Here is a 21,402-nt window from a genome sequence, read left to right as displayed (position 1 = left end):
CTGCTTTGGTGAGAGTGAATATTGCCACTCAACTGGATGAGGGATACAGGCTAGCTGTCCGCCGCCACAACGATGAGGTTAGCAACAGCAGAGTCGTGAACACTGTCTACGAGAATCGAGACGACCTCATAGAATGTTTTGAAGCCATCCGGACGGGTTCATTGGGTTCATTTGACCAGCCCACCGTACCAGAAGCTACAGAATAAGGACATCGATGCTGTCTTTATCAAACGTGCCCTCGACAGCTTCGCAAGCAGTGTGCAGGCCATAAGGTAAGATAAAGATTAAACAATATCATTCGATCTTTCTCAAAGCAGAGCTTTATTTGAAAATGTATGCATGAAAGGAGACTGCATTTGTGTTTGAAATTACATTATTGTCATTATATATGGCCAGTGGTGTAATCTATCTTATTTTATATACTATGTGTACTGTACAGTGGTGCTCATAAGTGTATGAACACATTCTAAAGCTGACTAAAAAGAGGAATAAAAAAATAAAAAAATCATCTTTTGGAAATTGATCTTAATGACTTAATTAAAAAAGTTGGAAAATCCAACCTTTAAGGACACCAATTTTCTTTTCTTTTTTATTCCTCTTTTTAGTCAACTTTAGCATGGGATCATAAGCTTATGAGCACCACTGTATACTGTGCTGAACATCCAGGCTATGTGAGACACAAAGGCTAACTTAAACACTAAAGACTTTATGCATCCCTGCCCATTTTAAGTGGAACTGAAGTATTTGTACTATACATGGATACATTGCATATACCTGTGCATCACATAGACAACAATACTGTACAAAGCCAACAAACACATTGGTCTGTTTGCCTTCAGGGACTCCTCTCAACAGCAGCTGCAAGAAGCAACAGGAGCCAAAAGACCCAGAACAGCTTTGAGAGAAGAGGAGAAGCAGAGGCTATCTGAAGAGGTCTGCAACACCATCCTGGATCACACCAAAGAAAGGTTATCTTTCTCTGGCCACCTTGTGAGTGCTACCTTACTGCAAGCAGACATGTTTGAAAGGTACTGCCATTCAAAAAAATAAAAAATCTGTTCATGTTCATTTTTACAAATCTATACAATTGGCCAGAATATGGTTGTTCATATTTACAAATCTATACAATTGGCCAGAATATGGTTGTTCATTTTTACAAAGCCATACATATTGTTTATGCAGTGTTGAGGAATGTGAAAGAACACCCTTGATTATTTTTACTGTGATAACTTATTTTGCTTTTGTAAGCCAACACTTTTGAGATCAGTCAATAAATGCTTCTGGTATTGACTTATATGCTGCCCCTGTCTTCATGTTGTTGCTGGACATATCTTTTTAAAAATGTGTGTAGGTCACCTAAATCATCAGAAAAATTGCCCCTCCTGAGAATTTTTTCAGGAGCCGCCACTGCATACAACATACTGCATGTCATATGTTCTCCTGTCACACAGAACACACATTAAGTAATCTGCAGTCAGTGAACATACAGAAGACGAGATGAGATGCAAATCCCTTATCAGGAAATGTCAATCATACAACATACTTACAGTATGTCGTATGTGTCACATGTTCTATCATGATGACATTCGGTGAGTTATCTGTGTGGTGTGTGTAATTGCAGGGTGCAGACATGCCATTACTATCTCAATATGACAGGGAGATTGAATGAAAAATTAATTACTGGTTGAAAATCCATCAAGCTTGACGTCAGGAAAATGAATGAAAAGCTTGTGATTTCTACATACAGTAGCTCTAGCACTTTATATTATTCTGTATGCAGGTCAAGTGTCCCAGATAGGTTTGTAGCATAGGTCAGAGACTTCTCATAAAATTCTACTAATAATACTTCTTTCAAGTATTATAGCGCTATTCATTACATAAAGAAACCTCAAAGTGTTGTTAAATAGCTCTGATACTATAGCTATCTGTAGTGCCATAGTATTCCTTATATTGAACACAACAGCTTTGTCTTTCACAGTAGTTTTATGTCGTATAGACCTTGTACTAGCATGTGGAAACCTCCAGTCCCATGGATCTATTATGTGTATTATTATTCTGCTCTATGTATGTTCTGTATGGCGCAAACTTCAATGTTCAATGTTCAATGTTCTGGCGCCGACGAAGATGGCGGCCTCGCGACTAGATCTTAGGAAACTTTGCAGTATTTTGTTTTTTTTATGTATTATTTTTTACATTAGTAAGTGTTTTGTATCAGTACATACAGCCGGGAAAAACTATTGGATATCAGAGCGGCGGTAACTCACCAGCATTACGACCAGGAATACAACTTTCCTAAAGCAGATCCTTTGTTTGCTCTCCCCAGGGCAACTGAACTGATTCCAGCGGCTGACCCAAAACATCGCCGGCGGAGGAGAGGCACTCGGAGCGGCCTGCTGGTCCAACTTAGGAGGCGCGCACACCACCCACAGCTTCCAAGTATTCTACTCGCTAACGTTCAGTCTTTGGTTAACAAAGTCGACGAACTACGGGCAAGGATTTCTTTCCAGAGAGACATCAAGGCCTGTAACATACTCTGTTTCACGGAAACATGGCTCTCTTGGGATATTCTGTCGAAATCGGTCCAGCCAGATGGGTTCTCAGTTCATCGCGCAGACAGGAATAAATATCTCTCCGGGAAGCAGAAGGGCGGAGGTATGTGTTTCATGATTAACGACTCATGGTGTAATTGTAGTAACATAGAGGAACTCGAGTCCTTCTGTTCACCCGACCTAGAATTTCTCACAATCAAATGCTGACCGTATTATCTCCCAAGAGAATTCTCTTCGGTTATAGTCACGGCTGTGTATATCCCCCCTCAAGCTGATACCACGACAGCCCTCAAAGAACTTCACTGGACCTTATGCAAACTGGAAACCACATATCCTGAGGCAGCATTTATTGTAGCCGGGGATTTTAACAAAGCAAATTTGAGGACTAGGCTGCCGAAGTTCTATCAACATATCGACTGTTGTACTCGTGTTGCTAAAATCCTCGACCATTGCTTTTCAAACTTCCGGGATGGTTATAAGGCCCTCACCCGCCCTCCTTTCGGCAAATCTGACCACGACTCCATTTTGCTTCTCCCTTCCTATAGGCAGAAACTCAAACAGGAAGTACCCGTGCTAAGGACTATTCAACGCTGGTCTGACCAATCGGAATCCACGCTTCAAGATTGTTTTGATCACGTGGACTGGGATATGTTCCGGGTAGCTTCCAAAAATAATTTTGACATATACACTGAAACGGTGACGGAGTTTATCAGGAAGTGTATAGGTGATGTTGTGCCCACTGTGACTATTAAAACCTACCCTAACCAAAAACCGTGGATAGACGGCAGCATTCGCGCAAATCTGAAAGCGCGAACCACCGCATTCAACCATGGCAAGGTGACTGGGAATTTGGCAGAATACAAACAGTGTAGCTACTCACTCCGCAAGGCAATCAAACTGGCAAAATATCAGTATAGAGACAAAGTGGAGTCGAAATTCAACGGCTCAGACACGAGACGTATGTGGCAGGGTCTACAGACAATCACGGACTACAAAAAGAAAACCAGCCACGTCGCCGACACCGACGTCTCACTTCCAGACAAGCTAAACACCTTCTTCGCCCTCTTTGAGGATAACACAGTGCCACTGACGAGGCCCACTACCAAGGACTGTGGCCTCTCCTTCTCCATGGCCGATGTGATTAAGACATTTAAGCATGTTAACCCCCGCAAGGCTGCCGGCCCAGACGGCATCCCTAGCCGCGTCCTCAGAGCATGCGCAGACCAGCTGGCTGGTGTGTTCATGGACATATTCAATCTCTCCCTTTCCCAGTCTGCTGTTCCCACATGCTTCAAGATGGCCACCATTGTTCCTGTACCCAAGAAAGCAAAGGTAACTGAACTAAATGACTATTGCCCTGTAGCACTCACCTCTGTCATCATGAAGTGCTTTGAGAGACTAGTCAAGGATCATATCACCTCTTCCTTACCTGTCACCCTAGACCCACTTCAATTTGCTTACCGCCCCAATAGATCCACAGACGATGCAATTGCCATCACACTGCACACTGCCCTATCCCATCTGGACAAGAGGAATACCTATGTAAGAATGCTGTTCATTGACTATAGCTCAGCATTCAACACCATAGTACCCTCCAAGCTCATCATTAAGCTTGAGGCCCGTGGTCTGAACCCCGCCCTCTGCAACTGGGTCCTGGACTTCCTGACGGGCCGCCCCCAGGTGGTGAAGGTAGGAAACAACATCTCCACTTTGCTCATCCTCAACACTGGGGCCCCACAAGGGTGCGTGCTCAGCCCCCTCCTGTACTCCCTGTTCACCCATGACTGCGTGGCCAAGCACGCCTCCAACTCAATCATCAAGTTTGCAGACGACACAACAGTAGTAGGCTTGATTACCAAAAATGACGAGACCGCCTACAGGGAGGAGGTGAGGGCTCTGGGAGTGTGGCGGCAGGAAAATAACCTCTCACTCAACATCAACAAAACAAAGGAGATGATCGTGGACTTCAGGAAACAGCAGAGGATGCACCCCCCTATCCACATCGACGGGACCGCAGTGGAGAAGGTGGAAAGCTTCAAGTTCATTGGCATACACATCACCGACAAACTGAAATGGTCCACCCACGCAGACAGTGTGGTGAAGAAGGCGCAACAGAGCCTCTTCAACCTCAGGAGGCTGAAGAAATTTGGCTTATCACCTAAAACCCTCACAAACTTTTACAGATGCACAATTGAGAGCATCCTGTCGGGCTGTATCACCGCCTGGTACGGCAACTGCACAGCCCACAACCGCAGGGCTCTCCAAGACACATACAGCAACGATGTCACAGGAAGGCCAAAAAGTTTGTCAAGGACATCAACCACCCGAGCCACTGCCTTTTCACCCCGCTATCATCCAGACGGTGAGGTCAGTACAGGTGCATCAAAGCTGAGACCAAGAGAATGAAAAACAGCTTCTATCTCAAGGCCATCAGACTGTTAAATAGCCATCACTAGCACATTAGAGGCTGCTGCTGCCTATTGAAATCACTGGCCACTTTAAGAAATGGAACACTAGTCACTTTAATAATGTTTACATATCTTGCACTACTAATCTCATATGTATATACTGCATTCTATCCTATAATATTCTTCTGTATCTTAGTCCATGCCGCTCTGTCATTGCTTGTCCATATATGTATATATTCTTAAATCCCATTCCTTACTTTTTTGCGTGTATTGGGTATATGTTGTGTAGTTGTTAGATATTACTGCACTGTCAGAGCTAGAAGCATAGGCATTTCGCTACACCCGCTATAACATCTGCTAAACATGTGTATGTGACAAATAACATTTGCTTTGATTTGATTTGATTTGTTAGATTTAGATTAGATTAGATTAGTTATTTCTTCTGAAAATGGGAAGAGATTTCATACCGTCGCCTCAGGATTGAATGCATGTCACATATTTCACTCCCACTCGTGTGTGTGCATGCATATGTGTATATGTGTGTGTATGTGCTTACTGCTTACATGTCGTGTGTGTGTTTGTAATTGATTTGCTGAGATGGTAACAACAAGGAGACAAACATCACATATCTTTGCCCTGCAAATGAAAAACACAAATAAATATTTTCTGACCTGTTCATAACTGCTCCTGATGTTTCAGGTCTACATGAGGGGCTAGCGTGTAGGGGCTAGGCTGCTAGGGTATACAGGCTTCTATGGTATAGTGGCTAGGGTTTAGGGGCTAGGGCTTGATTTGGATCTCGCCTGTTCATAAAACTCATTGACGATGCCCTCGATCCACTGTAGATGCAGGTCATTTCAGTGTGTGTTTGTTTGTTTTTGTGTTTGTGTTTGTGTTTGTGTTTGTGTTTGTGTTTGTGTGTGTGTGTGTGTGTGTGTGTGTGTGTGTGTGTGTGTGTGTGTGTGTGTGTGTGTGTGTGTGTGTGTGTGTGTGTGTGTGTGTGTGTGTGTGTGTGAGATATAGAGAGAATCTTACCTGTTCATAGAACTCATCCACGATGCCCTTGGTCCACTGTAGGTGCAGGTCCTTGTGTTTCAGTGGACCGTTGATGTCAGCTAGCTTGATGCACATCTGACACACAAGGAGTCTGTCGTTCTCATTGGACCAATCAATGCCCCTCGTCATGTCATTACCCACCTATAGGAACAGACAGAGACAAAATATGTTGCTTTATAAATACTTTATGAACTTATATGGTACCACGGGACAGCAGGGGACATACTGTATAAAACGTTGTATCCAGCACATATCTGAAAAAATATGTGCATGCAATTCAATAACAAACATGGTAGATCAAGTTGCAAATAATTTCACGAAGAATGTAAAATTGAAATTGGATTCCTGATTTAAAATGACATAGCTCCAACATTCCCTATTTTGGACTCCCCCTTTAATGCCCACTATGTTACTGTTCTGTGCTGTGAAATCAGCTTAATGAAGTTATTGAAGTTAACCATAAAGTGGATGAATTCTCTTCCCCAAACATTTTTCTTTTTTAATGGATACATAATTTCTAGGTAGGCCTAATGAGTGTGTCTTATCATGCTAACGCAGTAACCACTGAGGGCAGGAGCAGCTACATCAACAGCTAATTCAATGGGTTTTTTCAGAGAAAGCTTAATTTGGTTTCTAGTAATAGGAGGGGAAGGCGTGCAAAGCCAGTGTAGTCAGGCGCCTTTGTGTGTGTGTGTGTGTGTGTGGGGGGGGGAGCTGTGTGTGTGTGTTACAACAGAGCCAGCATGACAGGCACAGCATTGTTTCGGTTAGCTTTGGTGCCACACACACAGACACGCACGCATACACACACTGAATGGGCATAACACTGCTAGCTTTGGTGGCAGGCCAGCACTCTGTTGTATAAACTGGCAGAGCCTAACCACCCACCACCAGCAGTGCTTTAATACAGAACAGTGGAAAGACTCAGCCCCACAAATGATAGCAGCAGAATTCAGTCCGCAAATAAGATTTCATGAAATGCCGCGGGGGTTAGGGGGAGTCTGAGTATTCTTATGGGTTAGTCAGTAATGAGAGTAAAATGAGGATATTGCCTGTCAACGTGAGCAAGACAAAGGAGCTGATCGTGGACTACAGGAAAAGGAGGACTGAACATGCCCCCATTCAAATCGACGGGGCGGTAGTGGAGCGGGTCGAGAGTTTCAAGTTCCTTGGTGTCCATATCACTAACAAACTATCATGGTCCAAACACACAAAGACAGTCGTGAAGAGGGCACGACAACACCTTTTCCCTCTCAGGAGACTGAAAAGACTTGGCATGGGTCCCCAGATCCTCAAAAAGTTATACAGCTGCACCATCGAGAGCATCCTGACCGGTTGCATCACCGCCTGGTATGGCAACTGCTCGGCATCTGACTGTAAGGCACTACAGAGGGTAGTGCGTACGGCCCAGCACATCACTGGGGCCAAGCTTCCTGCCATCCAGGACCTCTATACATCCAGGACCTCATCCAACCCCCCCCCCCCCCCCCCCCCCAAAAAAAAAAAAAAAAAAAACAACATTGGAAAGTGGTTGTACCACTGGCTATAGGGTGAATGCACCAATTTGTAAGTCGCTCTGAATAAGAGCGTCTGCTAAATGACATAAATGTAACATGTAAATGTAAATGTTGGATGGGGAGCGTCGCTGCACAGCTTTTTTTAGGTCTCTCCAGAGATGTTAGATCGGGTTCAAGTCCGGGCTCTGGCTGGGCCACTCAAGGACATTCAGAGACTTGTCCCGAAGCCACTCCTGTGTTGTCTTGGCTGTGTGCTTAGGGTCATTGTCCTGTTGTAAGGTGAACCTTTGCCCCAGTCTGAGGTCCTGAGCACTCTGGAGCAGGTTTTCTCTGTACTTTGCTGTGTTCATCTTTCCCTCGATCATGACTAGTCTCCCAGTCCCTGCCGGTGAAAAACATCCCCACAGTATGATGCTGCCACCACCATGCTTCACCGTAGGGATGGTGCCAGGTTTCCTCCAGACGTGACGCTTGGCATTCAGGCCAAAGAGTTCAATCTTGGTTTCATCAGACCAGAGAATCTTGTTTCTCATGGTCTGAGAGTCCTTTAGGTGCCTTTTGGCAAACTTCAAGCGGGCTGTCATGTGCCTTTTACTGAGGAGTGGCTTCCGTCTGGCCTGATTGGTAGAGTGCTGCAGAGATGGTTGTCCTTCTGGAAGGTTCTCCCATCTCCATAGAGGAACTCTGGAGCTCTGTCAGAGTGACCATCAGGATTTTGGTCACCTCCATGACCAAGGCCCTTCTCCCCCGATTGCTCCGTTTGGCCGGGCGGCCAGCTCTAGGACGAGTCTGGGTGGTTCCAAACTTCTTCCATTTAAGAATGATGGAGGCCACTGTGTTCTTGAGGACCTTCAATGCTGCAGAAATGTTTTGGTATCCTTCCCCTGATCTGAGCCTCGACACAATCCTGTCTCGGAGCTCTACGGACAATTCCTTCGACCTCATGGCTTGGTTTTTGCTCTGACATGCACTGTCAACTGTGGAACCTTGTATAGACAGGTGTGTGCCTTTCCAAATCATGTCCAATCAATTTAATTTACCACAGGTGGAACCCAATCAAGTTGTAGAAACATCTCAAGGATGATCAATGGAAACAGGATGCACCTGAGCTCAATTTCGAGTCTCAAAGAAAAGTGTTTGAATACTTACGTAAATAAGGTATTTTTTAAATATTTTTTTATATATGCAAAAAAATCTAAAAACCTGTTTCCGCTTTGTCATTATGGGTATTGTGTGTAGATTAATGAGTAAAACAAGTATTTAATCAATTTTAGAATAGGGCTGTAACGTAACAGAATGTGGAAAAAGTGAATGGGTGTGAATACTTTCCGAATGCACTGTACATTTTACCTAAATTACCTCAACTACCTCGTAGCCCCGCACATTGACTCGGTACCAGTACTCCTTGTATATAGCCTCATTACTGTTATTTCATTTTGTTACTATTTCCTTTTTAAATTATTAATAATAATAATACTTTTTTTAGTTGCTTACTTTTTAACTCTGCATTGTTGGGAAAGGGCTCATAAGTAAGCATTTCACGATAAAGTCTACACCTGTATTCGGCGCATGTAACATTTTTTATTTTATTTTATTCATTCAAACCTCCTTTTCAGTATGAGGGCAGTAGCCTTTTTTCCCATGGTCAAATAAACTCACAGAATGGTCTTGGGTACTGTATGAAAACCTAACCTATAGCTACTGACTCCCATCACAGATATAACTTTATTTTAATCCCAGGTTTTCACTTTTCAGATTGCTATGGCGGGTTTGATTATAATTGTAGCCCATGTCTTTATATACATCTCTTAAAGTCTCTAAGGTCTCCAAAGAATATACCTTGGCGTTGAACTCGGCCAGGAAGTCAAAGTGTTTTTTGAGGTCAGTGGCGAGGATGGCCTCTATGACCAGGAAGCGGAAGCGTTTGAACTCCACGTGGTCCAGGTTGACTAGGAAGTTATACTCAGGACAGGACATGAACAGGTTCCAGGCCGAGGCGGCGTGGTGGTTCTCCAACACCGACCGGTCGTTATACAGCACTGCCTGGAAAAGGGAGAGAGGGAGATAAATATATTTTTTCATCCAAAGTGACCTACATATATCCAATGTAAGTATTATCCATATGTGATCCATGCCAAAATTTTACCACAACCTTGCCGTGGCTAGGGCCACACTCTTACCAACTGAGCCACACAGGACAATGTTTACTTGTGAAGCAATCCGTGAAGAAGAGTTGAACTGGGTTTGAGAGAGAGAAGGAGAACAGGTTGTAGGCTACCTGTGGTGCGCTTGTGGCCACCAGGAAAGCGTTGGTCCTCCCAGGGTGGTCGTAGTCATGCATGGCTGCAGCCACGTACAGCGCCATGAGCTCCAGGGCTGGGATGAGCCCCGACAGGCAGCCATATCCATCCTCCGACACACTGTAGGTCTTCGACACCAGGTAGCCCATATGGCTGTGTGTGATGCCGCTGTCTGAATCTGTCAGAGCCGGAGGGGTACAAGAGAGGAGAGGAGAGGAGTGGAGAGGGTGAGAAGCGGAGCGGAGGCAGAGAAAGGAGAATATGATGAGTAGCAGCACACAGACAACACACAACCATGCCTGATTTACACTACAGGGCCGACCTGAACCGTAACGTACTTGCTCTATTTTCTTTTCACATTGTACTTTCCAACATGTTTTCAGCAACTATGGTGGATGCATAACTAGGCCAGCGCAGTACAGCTCAGCATGGCTCAGCACAGTTTAGCTCAGTAGTGTGAAAAGGGTACCAGCCAGCACCCCCAAACGCCACAATCTCTAAATCCACTTATGCTCGGATCAAAGAGTTGGGCCACCAGACCATATAAATTAGGTTCTGAAAATCTGAGTGAGGGGGAACTTTAATTGAATCGCAATTTCATGCCTGCTCATGCACTGCTGAGTATTTGATAATTGGTACTCAGAATCCACGTCCCAAATAGAGCCCTGGGCCCTGGTCAAAAGTAGTGCACTATAAAGGGAATAGGGTGCCATTTAGGACTCAGCAAGGATCTGGTGCTAAGCCCCCAGTCTGATAAGAACAGCTGAGAGCATTGATCTAACTGTAACAAACATGTTTTTTCGATTAATGAGTTGGCTTACAAAGAGCAACAGGAGGTGGAGGTAGATAGGCTAAATTAAATCAATGGCAAAAGTTAATCAGATTGATACAAATTGAATTAAGACCCTTGTTAGCATTGTTTTCTAACTTACGCTTACGTCTCTTCTATTAGTACAAAATGAAAATGTTACTGAAGGTGACAACCATAGCTAACATAATGATATTACATTTACAATCTAATCCCTGAGCCGACTAGGTGAAAAATCTGCCGATGTGCCCTTGACCAAGGCACTTAACCCTAATTGCAGCTGTAAGTCGCTTTGGATAAGAGCGTTTGCTAAAGACTAAAATGTAAATGTACATTTTACTCAAAAAAATACAAATCCACTTTTTTTTATACAGTCCGAAAAACCTGCATATGTAATAATAAATAATATCAAGTTCTCAAGATATAACGCTTGTCTCCTGATGCCCAACATCAACGAAGAGCAAGAAGTATCATGATGATGGATTTTGGCTTCCAATATTACACATCACATATAAACTCGAACTTGTTCTGGAACTTTTACTCTCCACTCCTTCTCATCACCACTGAGTGTGTCCTGTCCGCTACCCCTCCTCAGCTCTGTCTGGCCTGGCATGGTCTGGCACCCACCTGAGTCACTGGCAGAGCCATGGTCGGTGATGAGCCTGGGCAGACCTGGCACTGCCTGGGTGGTAAGGTACCAGACAGCATGGAGCACATCTGTAGCATGGATCCTGTTGTGATCTTAGCATGGAGAGGGAGAAGAGAGGCTGTAGTACTGATGATGTCCACTAGGATGCACTGTCATGGTGTTTATGTTTTTACTGTAAGGTTGTGTGAATAGAGATATAAGGTAATTGAAATGGAGAGTTGAAAGAAAAAAAAAAATAGTGTAACATTTCCCTCTAGTGGGTGACTTCTTACATTATACTCAAAACCCAACTTCAATGTAGTCTTTTCCATAGAGATAGATAGAGGACTCATCTTTATATCTGTGCCATTATAGTGTCTGTGATAGCATGGGCAGCACTATTGAGGCTACAACCCATAGGAATCCCGACCCAGTTGACTACTTTGACTACTTTAAAATGGTGGAAGCACTTAATGGCGCTTCCATGCTAAAACTGCCTTTTGGCCACTACAGACCTCTATCATTCTCTATGGTCTTCCCAGCGCAGCTGTGGTAAGCCATGAGTCTGGCAAGCGAGAATACTTCAATGTGAATATAAAAGTGAGGGAAAATACTAAATGTTAAGCTGGGTTCTTACATGGTATGTCTCTGTACCCATTCTCCAGAGCATGGAAGTAGTTCATGAAATCTTGGACAGGGATCTTGAAAGTCTCAAATAGGCCTGTGTCTTCAAATAGTCTGAGAGAGACCTGAAACACATACAGAGTCAGACAGCTCACAGGACCAATCAAATTCTCACCTGTCAGACAGACTCTTTGACTGACAACAGGGTTGGGAAGGTTACTTTCTAAATGTAATTTGTTACAGTTAAAATCGTCATCAGTAATGTAACTTTTGGATTACCCAAACACAGTAACGTAATCTGATTACTTTCAGTTACTTTTAGATTACTTTCCCCTTAAGAGGCATTAGAATAATACAAAAATGAATATTACGACTTTAACGACATCTATTGCAGGATAAATCAGTGTTAGAGTTTACATAGCTGGCCTAAAATGGATGTTGCATTTTACTTTATGGGTTGGTTACGTAGGCTTCTTCCAACCCATTGCTTTCTACTACAGATAATAATATCAAGTTTTAAGTTTACATAAAAAACCAAAGTCTGTCAGATTTCCAGTCATTCCAATTAATTTAAAAGCCCTTGATCTTCAAGAACAGGACTTGGAAATTTGGAGTATAGATTAGCCACATTGTTTTACCTGAGCATAACCCAAAAACCAAGGACTTATTAGCCTACACTACTCTGTTGTTTATTTTGTCATGGTGGACTGATTGGGCTCATTGCTTTGAGTTGATGCTGCTCTTTTTGAAAAGTGCTATTTACATGTGAAAAATGTATGCGATATGGTGCATTTCCTATAGACCTATTGTTTAAGTTTTTGTTGGTGACACTTTGATATCTCTATAATTTGCAGCTGTTTAAAGGGTGAATCCACAGTTGAAACAATAACTAAATGGACACCCATGTATAAGAGGTCATATAATACGTTTTGTAGTGATTCCTATGTTGTTGATGTAAATAATATTTGTTGGTCTGTGGTGTGTAATGAGGAGCAACCAGACGCTGCACTTGACACATTTATGAAATTGCTCATTCCAGTTACTAATAAGCATGCACCCATTAAGAAAATGACTGTAAAAACGTATAAATCCCTGTGGATTGATGAGGATTGTATGTTTGAGAGGGATGAGGCAAAAGGAATGGCAAATAAGTCTGGCTGCACAACCGATTGGCAAACGTACTGCAAACTGAGAAATCATGTGACTAAACTGAATCAAAAGAAGAAGAAACTATACTACGAAACAAAGATAAATAATATAAAGAATGATAGTAAAAAGCTTTGGAGCACTTTAAATTAAATTTTGGGCAAAAAGGCTCAGCTCCATCATTCTTTGAATCAGATGGCTCATTCATCACAAAACCCACTGATACTGTCAATTACTTTAATGATTTTTTCATTGACAAATTTAGCAAACTTAGGCATGACATGCCAGCAACAAACCGCTGACACTACACATCCAAGTATAACTGATCAAATTATGAAATTTTGAATTCCGTGAAGTGAGTGTGTAAGAGGTGAAAAAAGTATTGTTGTCTATCAACAATGGCAAGCCATCAGGATCTGACAATGTGGATGGAAAATTAGGAAGGATAATAGCGGACGATATTGCCACTCCTATTTGCCATATCTTCAAATTTAGCCTACTAAAAAGTGTGTGCCCTCAGGCCTGGAGGGAAGCAAAAATAATTCCGCTACCCAAGAATAGTAAAGCCCCCCTTACTGGCTCAAATAGCCGACCAATCAGCCTGTTACCCATCCTTAGTAAACTTTTGGAAAAAATTGTGTTTGACCAGATACAACGCTATTTTACTGTAACAAATTGACAACAGACTTTCAGCACACTTATAGGGAAGGACATTCAACAAGCACGGCACTTACACAAATGGCTGAGAGAAATTGATGATTGTGGGAACTGTTTTGTTAGACTTCAGTGCGACTTCTGACATTATTATTATCAATCATAGTCTGCTGATAAAAAAACGTATGTGTTATGGCTTTACACCCCCTGCTATATTGTGAATAAACAGTCACCTGTCTAACAGAACACAGAGGGTGTTCTTTAATGGAATCCTCTACAACATAATCCAGGTAGAATCAGGAATTCCCCAGGGCAGCTGTCTAGGCCCCTTACTTTTTTCAATCTTTACTAGTGACTTGCAACTGGCCTTGAGTAAAGCTAGTGTGTCTATGTACAGTTGAAGTCGGAAGTTTACATACACCTTAGCCAAATACATTTAAACTCAGTTTTTCACAATTTCTGACATTTAATCCTTGTAAAAATTCCCTGTTTTAGGTCAGGTAGGATCACCACTTTATTTTAAGAATGTGAAATGTCAGAATAATAGTAGAGAGAATGTTTATTTCAGCTTTTACTTATTTCATCACATTCCCAGTGGGTCAGAAGTTTACATACACTCAATTAGTATTTGGTAGCATTGCCTTTAAATTGTTTAACTTGGGTCAAACTGTTCGGGTAGCCTTCCACAAGCTTCCCACAATAAGTTGGATGAATTTTGGCCCATTCCTCCTGACAGAGCTGGTGTAACTGAGTCAGGTTTGTAGGCCTCCTTGCTCGCACACGCTTTTTCAGTTCTGCCCACAAATGTTCTATAGGATGGGGGTCATGGCTTTGTGATGGCCACTCCAATACCTTGACTTTGTTGTCCTTAAGCCATTTTGCCACAACTTTGGATGTTTGCTTGGGGTCATTGTCTATTTGGAAGACCCATTTGCGACCAAGCTTTAACTTCCTGACTGATGTCTTGAGATGTTGCTTCAATATATCCACATAATTTTCCATCCTCATGATGCCATCTATTTTGTGAAGTGCACCAGTCCCTCCTGCAGCAAAGCCCCCCCACAGCATGATGCTGCCACTCCCGTGCTTCACGGATGGGATGGTGTTCTTCGGCTTGCAAGCCTCCCTCTTTTTCCTCCAAACATAACGATGGTCATTATGGCCAAACAGTTCTATTTTGTTCTATCAGACCAGAGGACATTTCTCCAAAAAGTATGATCTTTGTCCCCATGTGCAGTTGCAAACCGTAGTCTGGCTTTTTTATGGTGGTTTTGGATCAGTGGCTTATTTCTTGCTGATCGGCCTTTCAGGTTATGTCGATATAGGACTCGTTTTACTGTGGATATAGATACTTTTGTACCTGTTTCCTCCAGCATCTTCACAAGGTCCTTTGCTGTTGTTCTGGGATTGATTTGCACTTCTCGCACCAAAGTACGTTCATCTCTAGGAGACAGAACGCGTCTCCTTCCTGAGCGGTATGATGGCTGCGTGGTCCCATGGTGTTTATACTTGCGTACTATTGTTTGTACAGATGAACGTGGTACCTTCAGGCGTTTGGAAATTGCTCCCAAGGATGAACCAGACTTGTGGAGGTCTACAAAAAAAAAATCTGAGGTCTTGGCTGATTTATTTAGATTTTCCCATGATGTCAAGCAAAGAGGCACTGAGTTTGAAGGTAGGCCTTGAAATACATCCACAGGTACACCTCCAATTGACTCAAATGACTCCAACCTAAGTGTATGTAAACTTCAGACTTCAACTGTATGTGGATGACTCAACACTATACACGTCAGCTACTATAGCGAGTGAAATCACTGCAACAGTTAACAAAGAGCTGCAGTTAGTTTCAGAATGAGTGGCAAGAAATAAATTAGTCATAAATATTTCAAAAACTAAAATAAATGTATTTGGGACAAATCCTTCACTAAAGCCTAAACCTCAACTAAATCTTGTAATAAATAATGTGGAAATGTAGCAAGTGGAGGTTACTAAACTGCTTGGAGTAACCCTGGATTGTAAACTGTCATGGTCAAAACATGTTGATACAACAGTAGCTAGGATGGGGAGAAGTCTGTCTATAATAAAGAGCTGCTCTGCCTTTTAACAACACTATCAACAAGGCAGGTCCTACAAGCTCTAGTTTTGTCGCACCTGGACTATTGTTCAGTCGTGTGGTCAGGTGCCACAAAGAGGGACCTCGGAAAATTACAGTTGGCTCAGAACAGGGCAGCACGGCTGGCCCTTAAATGTACACGGAGAGCTAATATTAATAATATGCATCTAAATCTCTCATGGCTGAAAGTGGAGGAGAGACTGACTTCATCACTACTTGTTTTTGTAAGAAGTGTTGACATGCTGAATGCACAGAGATGTCTGTTTAAACTACTAGCACACAGCTCTGACACCTATGCGTACCCCAAAAGACATGCCACCAAAGGCCTTTTCACAATCCCCAAGTCAAGAACAGACTATGGGAGGAGCACAGTAGTACACATAGCCATGGCTACATGGAACTCTGTTCCACAATCAGATAACTGCAAGCAGTAGAATCAGATTTAAAAGACATATACAAATACACCTTATGGAACAGCGGGGACTGTGAAGAGAAACACACACAGGCACAGACACACATACACATGATAAGACACGCACTCTACACACACGTACACATGGATTTTGTATTGTAGATATGTGATAGTAGAGTAGTGGCCTGAGGGAACACACTTAATGTGTTATGAAAAGTGTTATGAAATGTAATGTCATGTAACTGCCTTAATGTTGCTGGACCCCAGGAAGAGTAGCTGCTAATGGGGATTGTTAATAAATACAAATACAACAACCACAATCCGTAAGGCGCAAATAGCGAAATTATACTCTATATACAGTAGATATTAGTAATAAGTGATATCCTTATCGTCCATTGACTACACCACTGCTGTCGTCCTTACCTCCAAGCGTTTATTCAAGTTGGATAATCTTTGGATGCCGACTGCAGTCGCACCATTGGAAGACATAGCTTGGACTGTAGCCTACAAAAGCCTATTTCCGCTCTTTTCCTGCGATCCATCAAAAGCATTTGGTGTGTCATTATAGTTGTCTTTGACTTGTGGTCAGACTCGCTCAGGCGGAACAAACTGAAACATTTTTTTCACAAACTTCCTTTCTGAATTTTAAAGTAATCCTAGAGGTAATCATCTAGTTTTAAAAGTATGTGTAATCTGATTACACTATTTTTGCTGGTAATGTAACAGATTACAGTTACAGTTTCTTTGTAATCCGTTACTCTCCAACTCTGATTGGCAATCTGACTGGTCTATGGGCTTACAGATGGCCTCATTCTTATATACAGCTGATGTCTCAAACAACGAATCAGATTCTCAGCTGACAGACAAACTATTTGATTGACAAGGTGACTGGCCAATGGGCTGACAGCAGGCTGACCATCAGCCTGTCTGATTGGTTGTTTCTCTCACCTGGCTGAGGATGCATCCACACGTGCCCTGGGTCTTTGATTGACACATTGACTGGCCAATGGGCTGATAGATGGTCCTGACTGATTGGCTGGTGTCCAATCAGATTCTCACCTGGCTGAGGATGCGGCCACACTTCCCCTGGGTCTTCTCCACCAGACTGAAGATGGGGAAGTTCCAGTTGTTGAGCTGGCTCATCAGGGGCTCCAAGTCCTCCATCACTAACAGTTCTGGGGCTGGTTGGGGCTTCTCCTAATGAGGACATCCACATGATATAAGGAGGTCAGACATCGATGGCTGTTTAGGATAATCTGTGCACTGAACACTCTGAGGCACACTGGACATGATATTTTGGTGGAAATGCTCCCAGAGTGGGAGTCTTTTCAACTTGACATTGTTAGTCCTTTTTGCTTCTGAGCTGGCTGTGCCTCTACCCGATGAGGTTGCACCAATAAGCCAATATTAAGACCTAGAAGGTGTATATAGAGTCGGGAAGAAGAAGACTAGAGCTAGCTCTGCGCTTGCTGCGGCTGTTTCTCACCTCTGGGGGTAGCATGAAGAGGTTTTGGTGGGGGGGTTTGCCCCCCTCTGCGTCCCCCTCTGTCGGCGCTACATCACTGCTGTCGTTGTGGTTGGCCTCGTGGGTGTTGTCGTAGTCCGATGACACCACCATCTGATCCTCTGTTGGGACGATAGAGAGAGCGTTATTAAGATGGGACACCCATAAAGTGTTCAACACTGCTGCAAAACAAATAACACCTCTCTATTGTGAGGCAGGCATAGCCTGGTATCAGATCTGTTATGATTTGTTTTATTTGGTTCCCCATTAGCTGTTGAAGAAGCAGCAGCTATGATGAGAAGCTTAGCTAGAGGAAGGTAGATAAAACATGGGATGTACCTGTCTGGCGTATCCTGTCCCCTTTGTCCATTGAACCCTCCCCATGGCTCATCTTGATGTATGGTCTCCCACAACTGTGGAAAAGGAGAGAGAGAGGTGAGAGGTTAGAAGTCAGACAGGAGTGAACATCTTTTCATCAAGCACATCTATCATTAAAAGGCGGTAGCTTTTAGATCATGGCTCTTCAACCCTGTTCGTTCCAACCCTAATCTAGCACACCGGATTCTAATAATTACCTGGCTGGTAAACTGAATCAGACTAGTTACAACTGGGGTTGGAACGAAAACCTACAGGAGGGTAGCTCACCAGGAACAGGGTTGGAGAGCCCTCCCACTGGGCAAAAACTGGTTGAATCAACGTTGTTTCCACATAATTTTAACAAAAAAAAATATGTGAAGACGTTAACACAACGTGGAAAATGTATTGGACTTGAAAAAAGTCATCAACGTAGGGGAAATTTGTCTTTTTCCATCCAACTTTTCACTTAAATCCAATGACATTGTGAAATGTTTTGTTGATTTCACGTTGAATTCATGATATTTGACAACTGAACCAAATGTTAATCAAAACTAGACATTGAAATTAAGGGGAGGTCTCTCCCCCTGCCCCTTGATTTGGGGCCCCCAGATAATTTGTACGTAGAAGGACTGAGAAGCTTAGCTCTGGTGACTTTTTAAAAGGACATTCTACTAAAAATGAATGAAAATAAAATAATGCTGACTAACTCATGTCCGCTACACTTTCATGTGCATCTTCACATTTAAATGTGCATTTTAACGTTACAGTTTTTCTCAATCACGTATTAGCAATTTTTTATGATCGTTTACAATATTGCGGACATGCAAAGATGCAGAGAATGAAGTTGGGTTACTTCTAAATAACTTTGGGTTACTCCTAAGTCATGATCTCCAACATTGTGACCTTCCATTTTAGAGCTTTGCTTTGGTGTGGATTGAGGCCTATACGTTCATATCAGTTGTGTTCCTCCATTGTATTCACCTTTACTTATTTATATTGTGGATTGTGTTTTTGTGCGCCAATGGCAAGTCTACAAAACTAAGAGCAAACCAGCCTATACATGGAATTGGATTGTGATGATACCGATGAATGAATTCTGCACACAATGTCCTTATTTTAAAAAAATAGTTATATCAGGAATAATAATAATAATGTATCTTATGCTGAAGCTGCTTAGAAAGTGAACAACAAAACTATTGTTCAGATTGCTCCGGCTCCAGCATGTCAGCAGAGAGTGGCTGCTCCGAGCAGGCCTTTAGCACCTCAGCAACTGTCAATGTGATATGCGAGCATAAATGCCCAGTTACGAAGAAAACCATGGTTGTAAATCATGACTTCTTAGTCTTCTTGTGTAGGTCAATCAATATAAGTGCTGTACATAAGAGCAGGACTGGAATAATAATGGAAGTAGTGAAGGCAGCCAATGAAATTATGGGGATTTCTGAAGTTTCAGTACAAATTATACATTGGATGCTTAGTCATACTCCTAATGATGATCAGGATCCTAAGTAGTATTATAGTGTTCCTTGTTGTCCAATGGAGTTTGATCGCCAGTGGACATGAATTGAAGAAGTGTATTCATGATTTAGATGTTTGACCGGACGTGGTGTGTATACAAGAAACGTGGCTTAAACATCAGGTGGATTTTGTTATACCGGGGTTTATTTTTGTGAGGACTGATAGAATGGAGGGTTTGGGTGGTGGGTGTGCTACATTTTTCAAAGAAGGTGTAGCACATAGAGCAATTACTGGCTCCAGTGAACACGAATGCGTGGCGGTGGAGATTTGTAGAGCAGGGGGTAATATCACTCTTTTTTAAATATTATTATTTATTTACAACACAAACAACATATCACACTAACCAAACAACAAAACACACATAACACAACATTGTTCTCTCTCATCCTGGTGAAAATTATTTTTTGACTCATAATAGCACATTTCTTTTCTTTGCATATCACAATTTCATCCTAACAAAAAATCTAAACAAAAATGTTGCATATATGGGAGGGCTGCAACAACATTTCTAAAACAATAAATAAATGGATAGGTAATTGATAGTATGAATAATGATAAAATTGCAGTCATGATTATAATTTAGATTTTCAATAGTTTTCTCAAATTTGACAGAGCTCATTGACAGTTGGAGCATTCTGCAAATGAACGCAGCTGCTCCTCTTTCCAATTGCTTAAAATGTCTCTTTTAGCAATCAGAGTTGGTGTCCTGAGCATGAAAACATTTGGTGTCTTTTCTGGGAGATTAATTCCCAGCAAGATAAAAGCTGCATTTGTATGTAGTCTATTTCTATTTCTCCTTGAAATAGAGATAATATTATTTTCTAACACTTGACCAACATATGTACAAGCACAGAGTCATCTGATTTACACCTCCAACATCTGCTGTTGGTTGTCATGTTTGCCTTGTACATTTTAGAGGGAGTCCGGTAAATTCTATTAATTACATTATACTCAACAATTTGTGTTTTAGACTCTCTGCACGTTTTAAAATATATATTTTTTCACACATTTCTCCATTCCATTTATTGAATATTCATCTTCAAATCTTTACCCCATTTTTTCCCTTTTATTATTTCCCTTTATTTCAACAGGGAAGTCATATTGAGACTAAAGTCTCTTTTGCAAATGAGAAAAAACAACAAAAGACCACATCAATAGGCAAGTATAGATAAACATAAAATCAGTGGCTTGCGAAAGTATTCACCCCCCTTGGCATTTTTCCTATTTTGTTGCCTTACAACCTGGAATTAAAATTGATTTTGGGGGGGGGTTGAATCATTTGATTTACTCTTTGAAGATGCAAAATATTTTTGTGTGTGAAACAAACAAGAAATAAGACAAAAAAACTGAAAACTTGAGCGTGCATAACTATTCACCCCCCCAAAGTCAATACTTTGTAGAGCCACCTTTTGCAGCAATTACAGCTGCAAGTCTCTTGGGGTATGTCTCTATAAGCTTGGCACATCTAGCCACTGGGATTTTTGCCTAGTCTTCAAGGCAAAACTGCTCCAGCTCCTTCAAGTTGGATGGGTTCTGCTGGTGTACAGCAATCTTTAAATCATACCACAGATTCTCAATTGGATTGAGGTCTGGGCTTTGACTAGGCCATTCCAAGACATTTAAATGTTTCCCCTTAAACCACTCAAGTGTTGCTTTAGCAGTATGCTTAGGGTCATTGTCCTGCTGTAAGATGAACCTCCGTCCCAGTCTCAAATCTCTGGAAGACTGAAACAGGTTTCCCTCAAGAATGTCCCTGTATTTAGCGCCATCCATCATTCCTTCAATTCTGACAAGTTTCCCAGTCCCTG

The 21,402-nt window shown here is 42.2% G+C and overlaps 1 protein-coding gene across 1 annotated transcript in view; it reads right to left on the bottom strand.

Annotated features, from left to right (window-relative positions):
* LOC311137003 (cGMP-inhibited 3',5'-cyclic phosphodiesterase 3A-like) overlaps positions 1-21,402 on the bottom strand; it is a gene marked incomplete at both ends in the record, with an annotated part of 393,392 nt that overhangs the window by 22,456 nt on the left and 349,534 nt on the right. The window contains 8 exons of the mRNA XM_084171331.1: positions 5,993-6,154; positions 9,370-9,573; positions 9,809-10,008; positions 11,266-11,379; positions 11,904-12,015; positions 17,275-17,412; positions 17,702-17,841; positions 18,059-18,132. Coding sequence (XP_084027457.1) covers positions 5,993-6,154; positions 9,370-9,573; positions 9,809-10,008; positions 11,266-11,379; positions 11,904-12,015; positions 17,275-17,412; positions 17,702-17,841; positions 18,059-18,132 — 1,144 coding nt within the window. The remainder of the gene's footprint in view (positions 1-5,992; positions 6,155-9,369; positions 9,574-9,808; positions 10,009-11,265; positions 11,380-11,903; positions 12,016-17,274; positions 17,413-17,701; positions 17,842-18,058; positions 18,133-21,402) is intronic.

Source organism: Coregonus lavaretus (genome assembly GCF_964263955.1).
Source record: "Coregonus lavaretus genome assembly, chromosome: 11".
NCBI lineage: Eukaryota > Metazoa > Chordata > Actinopteri > Salmoniformes > Salmonidae > Coregonus > Coregonus lavaretus.
This window is presented reverse-complemented; position numbering and strand designations above follow the sequence as displayed.